General features: G+C 34.3%; 1 protein-coding gene across 1 annotated transcript; it reads left to right on the top strand.

The window, feature by feature from the left end:
• The first annotated feature begins 3,482 nt into the window (after nucleotides 1-3,482).
• Nucleotides 3,483-6,480, top strand: LOC131598086 (uncharacterized). The gene is made up of 9 exons (XM_058870721.1): nucleotides 3,483-3,793; nucleotides 3,878-4,186; nucleotides 4,265-4,381; nucleotides 4,467-4,775; nucleotides 4,870-5,115; nucleotides 5,210-5,259; nucleotides 5,373-5,581; nucleotides 6,207-6,288; nucleotides 6,382-6,480. The coding sequence occupies exons 1-9, from the start codon at nucleotides 3,488-3,490 to the stop codon at nucleotides 6,404-6,406; spliced, it is 1,653 nt and encodes a 550-aa protein (XP_058726704.1). The 5' UTR covers nucleotides 3,483-3,487; the 3' UTR covers nucleotides 6,407-6,480.
• The last annotated feature ends 1,607 nt before the right edge of the window (nucleotides 6,481-8,087 follow it).

Here is an 8,087-nt window from a genome sequence, read left to right as displayed (position 1 = left end):
AAAAAAAAGGTTAGATAAATAAATAAAATGATGTTACAAATCTTAAAGTGGAGGATAGTTTGAGCTTTATGATGTTTCATAATGCTTTTAGAATAGAAGTTATTTTTGTTTCACGCGGATCACTAATGGTAATATCTTAAGCGTTGATAGTCATGAAATATACGGCAAGGATTTGATTACGGATGGGTTGGAAAATTTATTACAAATTATAAATACAATTAAAATAGAGATTCTAATGTTCCCTCGGTTTTTTGGAAAACTGACGAGTTAGAACATTTATTTATAAATAAAAAATACAATTAAAAAAGTGGTTCCAATGCTCCCTCTAATTTTTTTATAAAACCGACAGATTTGAACATTTATTTACAAATAAAAAATACAATTAAAAGAGAGGTTAGAACACCAACGTGGTGCGCATGGATTGAAATCATATCACTAGAATAGCAATGATCGGCTATATTCTAGTCGTAATGTCTCTTTTGGATTATCAAGGAGGCTTTTGATCTATTTAAACGTCTCATTGTGATCTAAAACATTGTTTCAAAATCTTTTCCTATTTCCAACGTCTCATTAACAACTCTATGTTTCTTGTTTCCTTGTTTCAAAGTCCTATTGTTTCAAAAATGGATGCAAATTTGTTGTTCGTTATCAATGAGAAGTATGCAGATTTCAATGATTTCGAATGTTTGAACTAAGGAAAGCTGTTAACAAACAGAGGTTGAATGGTTACTTTCAAATTCTCCATGGCTCCATATACCATAATCTCGTTAAAGAGTTCTGGATGAATGTTTCCGTTGTGCCAGCTAGTCATGATGAAATTTTCTAGTCATATATCAATGGCTCTCATTTCTTCATTATTCCATCACTGATTGCAATGACAATCAACTGTCAAGAGACATGTAGTTGTGTTGAACACTTTAAAAATAACAATGTCTACTCAACCCAACTTCACCAAATTTATGCCAAACAAAAAAACCTCTCAAGTCCTGCTTCTCTACTCCCTATTGCAAAATTCTGGTTTCAACTTCTAGTGGAAAATCTACGCCCAAGAGAGAAAGATCTGGAAACACTTACTTGGTATGACAAGTATCTCTTGTTATTCCTCATCTACAACATGAGAGTTAATCGTCCTCTTACCATTTTCAACTTCTCAAAGGAAATAATAAATACTTCTCGGGAGGAAACGACTTTCCTTATACCTTATGGAATAGTTCATTCTAAACTTTTCTATAAGTTAGATATAGTTAGGGGTAATGTTGAAGTTGAGTAGACTGGGAAGTTTGAATTTGTTGAATTGTTTTATTTGTTGTACTGTTTTTTAATTATTATCAATGAAATATTTCTTATTTCTATTATTGTCTATTCTTGTTTATTGATAACAAAGTTTTAAATGCGGAAATGGGGATTCGAAGTGAGGTTCATATAACTATATTATCTCGATTCTCAAGAAAAACGAGATAACAGGTTTATTAGTTTGTTTATGGATAAATAAAGGCGCTAACTTATAGGTGTGTTACATCGGTTTTCTATAACATCGACATAACATATTGTTTATTTTATTAAAAAATAAAATATTGCGCTCCCAGGACATATCCTCTCTGTTTTTAGCATGTTGGAGATAAAAGCTTCCTCATAAAAAGTATTATTCGTTGTAGTGTTCATCTTTTATGAAATTGGAGCAGTTCCTAATTTCATCAAGTAGATTGTGGTGGATATTTGAGTTAAAGAGAATGAAGTCCAATCCAAATCACAATATCCTACTAGTTGGAGATCGTTGACTTTAGGTATGATGATACCTTGTCCCAACAATGATTTGAAAACTTTAGTACACACATGCTTGCTTCCCAATGAGCATGTTTAAGAGCTTGCATAAATAGGATCAATACATTAATTGAACAAGTGATCTCTAGTCGTGTGATGGTCTGATCGATCCTGAGGTCTTACCAACACTGCAAAAAGAAATAGTTATTACCTTGTGTGAGCTTGAGATGTATTTTCCTCCCTCTTTTTTTGACATAATGGTACATCTAGTTGTTCATCTTGTGAAAGAGACACAGTTGTGTGGACCAGCTTATATGAGATGGATGTACCCTGCTGAACGTTATATGAAAATATTAAAAGGGTACGTGAAAAACTGGAGTCGCCCAGAGGGTTGTATTGTTGAACGATACATTGTTGAAGAAGCGGTTGAGTTTTGTACTGAATATTTGTCCAATGTTCAATCTGTTGGGCTCCCCAAAACTCATATTTTTGAAAAAAAGGAAGGTAAAAAATTAATTGGAAATAAAATTGTGACAGTATTAAGGGATGAACGGGAGCAAGTGCATTTGTATGTTCTGCACAATGACAGTGAGGTTGAGCCATATGTTGAAATGCACAAGGTTGTACTCCGAGGGTTAAATCAAAACATAAATGAAAATTGGATAGTACGAGAGCACAATCAAAGTTTTATACAATGGTTTAAGGATCATATTTATTCAGAGCGCTCTTCAGATCCCGCTTCAATAACAGAAAGGTTGAGATGTTTGGCATATGGTCCAAGTTTGCATGTGTTTTCTCACAGCGCATACGCAATAAATGGATATACATTTTATACCAAAGAACAAGATGATAAAAGTACTATGCAAAATAGTGGTGTCACCGTGCTAGCTGAAGCAATGCACATATCAAGTATGAAGGACTTAAACCCCAAATATGCAAATATGTCATATTTTTGGGTTATTGAGCACATTTGAGTGTTTGATTACGAGAAGTTTAAGATTCCTATCTTTGGTTGCAAGTGGGTAAATAGTAGTGGCATACGAATGGATAAGTCAGGATTTCTGCAAGTTGATCTTAATAGGGTGGGGTACAAAGACGAGCCTTTTATTCTAGCATCTCAAACTAAACAAGTGTTTTATGTCACTGACCCGACGAGTACGAAATGGTCTATAGTGCTTTTATCTAACAAAGTGGTTGATGATACCGGTGTAGATCAAGGTGATATTGATGTTGAGAATCAGTCAAGTGTTAGACAGAATGATCAAGATGAGAATAGTATAACGGATGAATCATATATCAGAAAGGATCATGATGAGGGAATTTGGATCAATTCTGACGTCCGCATTGCTAAGAAACAAGTCATTCGTATTTCAACCAAGAAAAGAAAGAGATGTTAGTGAAAGAAGTAATATCATAAAATATTATATATTATGTCATTGTCAATAAATTTATGTGCGTATTTGGTTCGTGTTCTGCTGTGTGAGTGATATTTAGTACCTATTTTTTGTTTTATTTTCATTGTTCATCGTGTTATCCTGTGATTACTATATGATAATATTTGATAATGTAACTATGTGAGTGTTACTAGTATGTCTGAATGTGTTAATCAATAAATTATTGTGTACAGTGTAATCTTATGATGTAATAAGTTTATGTTTTATATTCAATTGATTATGGAATTTTATGAGTGTTATTGATTATGTTTTTCTTATTATAGGTTAATTAGATGGCTAGTAACGAGGATCAATCACATGATGATGATATTGATGATGGAGATCATGAGAACATTGTTGATCAGGAAGCGGAAATTAGAAGAGGAATAACACTTATGAAGAAAGTCATTCGGAATAGAGACCGAGGCATACTATTAGATGCGCATTGGAGCGAAAGTGGCCTACTAATTGAGCCTAACGGTTCAAAGATTACAGGTTTTATTGGTGCACTCGTAAGGAATGCAATTCCAATTACTTGTGATGATTGGAGAGATACAAATTTGGAAGAAGCTAAAGACAAACTTTGGATTGAGATACAGGTACCATATGTGATGTTATTTGTTTTTAATGACGATTACGTCTTTAAATTACTTGTACTAACGCACTGTGTATGTTTTTCGTAGAGGAGTTTCAACAACATGGAGGATAATAGAAGAAAAATTTGTCTCAAGTTGGCCGGAAGACTACTAAGAGGGTTTAGGACATTTTTAACTAGGAGATATCTTAGGGATGCGAATAAAAATTTTGTTGATGCAGAGTATCCAAAAAGATATAGCAGTTTGATTGCACCTGAAGAATGGGAAACGTTTAAAGCAAAACGAAAAAACCCAAAATTTCAGAGTAGAAGTGAAACAAATCGGCAAAGAGCATCAGGTCCCCCATATCCATACAGAAAAGGGCGTATGGGATATGGACGCTTAGAACAGTCTATTGTAAGTATCTATAAATTTCAATGTTATACTTGTTCATCGTGAGTTATATTTGATCATATTATTTGGCTTAATGTGTAGTTAACAAGGGAGAGTAGTTCTGAAACATCTATTCCACCACATGTTTTGTGGAAGGAAGCCTGTGTGGGAAAGGATGGAGTTGTCAAAGAAGATGTTCAAAAAGTTTTTGAAAAATGCGTAAGTATAGCATTATTTCTTTAATTAAATCAAAAGTTTAGTAACATATTAATAAGACAAATTTGAATATTCATATGAATTTCAGGAGACTCTATCTCAGTTTATATCTCCAGATGAAGGCAATGATTGCAAGATCATACTTAGCCGCGCATTAGATGCTCCTGAATATTCTGGTCGGGTGAGGGGTAAGGGATTTGGAATCACTCCAACATCCTTGAAGATGAAAAAACAGAAGGCTCCTAGCAATAGAGAACTGCAGGAAACCTTGTATGCACTACAAGCTGAAGTCCGCGAATTGAAAAGGGAAAAACAATTGAGAGAGCAAGCTTCAGGTTGTAAAGCTACTAGTGACAAGGTTAGTGTCGGTTGTAATTTTCAACCGGATCTTCTAGAGGTAATTATATATATTATTATGAAATTAAAGTAGCTTAATTTATTTAATTGAAATATATACACAATAACAATTTGAAATTTATTATTGGTTTTAGGGCATTTCACCTTGCCAACTCTACTTATCGTCACCGACTTATCGGATGGTTGGTAAGGGAAAAGTGCATAATACTTTGGGAGAATTACTTCACACTAGACCGCTCCCTACTGGTTGTTTGAAAGTATCGGTTGACATTGCTTTAGATAAGGATGCGTTATTACCGCATCCTGACGATGTTTCAGATGCCACATTGGTGGGAGATGCAATAGGTTCATTTCTTGCATGGCCGTCAAGCCTAATTAGTGTATGCTTAAAACCGTAATATATGAATCTTTGAGTATTCAAAGTGTTTACGCGCATTTTACGTACATTTGTTTTTACATGGTTATGCTAATTAGACTCCAACAAAATCCAAAGCAAAAGACAAGGAGCCTCCGCGGAAAATCGAGTCAGTTGCATCAATAAAAGAGGTACATCACAATTATATGATATTTATGCATGAAAAATGTTAATTCGTGATCTTATATTTCACCTAACTAGTTATATGATCTTTAATTAAAGGCATGCTAAAGAGATTGAAGATGTCAGTAAGGGTAAGAAGCCTGAAAAGGTTGTTGCTAAGAAGACCGCGGCTAAGAAAAAACCTACTCCCAATAAGTTTAGGTCGTGCCTTTTAACTTCTTTACAACTCTCTGATATTCCGCAAGGAAACACCCGTCTTGTACCTATGGAGGAAGATGTGTTTGGTATTGAGCATCAAGAAACAATTAGTATGGAGGATTTTGAACAAATTTTTGAACATACGCAATTAGGCCTCGGTGTTATTGATACATACATAAGGTATATCCGATCTAATTTGTTTAATTAAATGAACAATTCATTTACTCATTTCAAATGTTAATGAGGTCTTTTATTTAAGGTTTTTGTATGAAAAATTGATGCACCCGAGTGGATTGAGGCAAAGATTCGCTTTCTTAGCTCCCTTCAATACCAACTTAGGGTTAGTCATATCTAAACCGGATGAAGTCATGGCGTATGTACTCAACCGTTTTATGGCCAGCATAAATTTAGAAAAGTTGTTCTTTTTACCGTTTAATACTGGCAACGGGTTAGACTTTAATTCTAAATTCATCTATTATAATTTTTCATATTTTTACATTGTGTAGAAAGTTTTCATCTCACATTTGTTTTGCCTTACAGTGGACATTGGTTGTTGGTCGCGATTAATCCTATCAGTGAAGTTGTATATTTTTTGGATTCCTTACACAATCCAGTTAGTACATACGAAGCTATGAAGAAGTTGGTTGATACGTAAGTGAGATTGTTCTAAATATTCGTGTATATATTTATTTATTTATGGGAATTGTTTTAAATTATGCGTTTATGTTTTATTAGCGTTATACAAGTTTTTCGAGCACAAAGAGGAAGTCAAGTACCAAAGAGTAAAGCCAACAACATCACATGGATTCGAGTGGAGGTATATTAATTAATTATCACATTTTTGATTATATAAATAGTGATGATACGTGATAAAACTTAGGCCTTATCCATATTTTCTTTCCATGTGTAGTGTCCTGGGCAGCGTAATGAAGTAGATTGCGGTTTTTACATGTTGCAGTTTATGAAAGAAATTCTTCTTTCGAATCAAATAGAGATTTCGTCAAGGTATGGATTTCTAACTTAAGAGTTATTTTAATATTTAACACATATTTCTCATATAATTAAATAGTTTTAACTTAAACATACCATGTTATATTATTTTGTAGTACTTTGATGACTTCAAGTGTGCTACGTACTCAAAATCTAAGTTGGATGAACTTAAGGAGGAATGGTGTGTTAGAACAAGAATTGTTCTGATCAATAATCTTAGTTTTGATGATAACAATGTATATGAATTTTGCTCAAGATAATGTGGTACTCTAAACCTATGCAATTTCATTTTCAGGAAATATATAAAGAGTATGCACAAATCAGCGCTAAGAAGCTTTGACTCAGAAGGTTCAGTATGCAACTTCAGCACATGCTCTGGCAAGACATCAGAAGATGGTCAAGCAGAATCAGAACATGGTCTATTAGAAGCATCAGAAGAACTTGAGTTCAGAAGCAAAAGCACTGAAGTCATGGAATCACGCTCAGAAGCATATCAAGATCAGAAGATCAGAAGATGCTCTGCACCAAGCTGTTTGTACTCTGATGATATTCAACGTAGTATTTACAAAGAACAAATTAGAATCAAGTACTAGATGGCAAGCTACGCTGACTGACAAAAGGAACGTTAGAAGCTATTAACTGCAACGTCAGTAGTCACAGCAAACGCAAGGCTCGAGGTAGTTGACAAAAGAGTGAAACATTAAATGCAATGCTGTACGGAATACGCAAAGCATTAAATGCTCCCAACAGTCATCTTCTCAAAACGCCTATAAATATGAAGTTCTGATGAGAAGCAAGGTTACGAATTTTGGACGCACTTTGAACGAATTCTGAACTATCTCTGATACTATCTTGCTGTTCACTTCAAAAGCTATCAAACTTCATCTTCAACCTCACTACATTACTGTTGTAATACTTTAGTGAGTCTAAGCTTAAATCTGTAAGAGAAATATCACAGTTTGTGATTATCGCTTTTAAGAAGCAATTGTAATACTCTTAGAATTTGTTTACATTCAATTGTAAAGGACTAGAGTGATCGGGTTGTGATCAGTATACTCTAGAGAAGTCTTAGAAGGTCTCTAAGCAGTTGTTCCTAGAGTGATCAAGTTGTGATCAGAAGACTCTAGAAGACTTAGAAGTTGTCTAAGTGGAAAACCATTGTAATCTCGTGTGATTAGTGGATTAAATCCTCAGTTGAGGTAAATCACCTTGTATAGGGTGGACTGGAGTAGTTTAGTTAACAACGAACCAGGATAAAAATACTTGTGCAAATTATTTTTATCTTACGAGTTTTTGAAACTACACTTATTCAACCCCCCCCCCTTTCTAAGTGTTTTTCTATCCTTCAATTGGCATCAGAGCGCCGGTTCTAAGGTGCAAACACTTAACCGTGTTTAGAAAAGATTCAGGAAGAGAAAAACGCTTCAGTAAAAGATGGCTGGTGAAATTCCAACAAATACATCTGCATCTACATCTGGCTCTACTGAGCAATACAATGGTAATGGTAACAATGGTTACACTAGACCACCAGTATTCGATGGTGAAAACTTTGAATATTGGAAAGATAAACTGGAAAGTTACTTTCTTGGTCTGGATGCTGATCTATGGGATCTTATGTTGGATGGT

Source organism: Vicia villosa, linkage group LG4 (assembly GCF_029867415.1).
Source record: "Vicia villosa cultivar HV-30 ecotype Madison, WI linkage group LG4, Vvil1.0, whole genome shotgun sequence".
NCBI lineage: Eukaryota > Viridiplantae > Streptophyta > Magnoliopsida > Fabales > Fabaceae > Vicia > Vicia villosa.
This window is presented reverse-complemented; position numbering and strand designations above follow the sequence as displayed.

Bases quoted from the DNA above. Each gene is read 5' to 3' on its own strand.
- LOC131598086 (XM_058870721.1), top strand. From the start codon at position 3,488: ATGGCTAGTAACGAGGATCAATCACATGATGATGATATTGATGATGGA. The intron at 3,794-3,877 runs GTACCATATGTG...TGTTTTTCGTAG, and splicing joins AACTTTGGATTGAGATACAG to AGGAGTTTCAACAACATGGA. The intron at 5,582-6,206 runs GTATGGAGGATT...ATGTTTTATTAG, and splicing joins TGAGCATCAAGAAACAATTA to CGTTATACAAGTTTTTCGAG.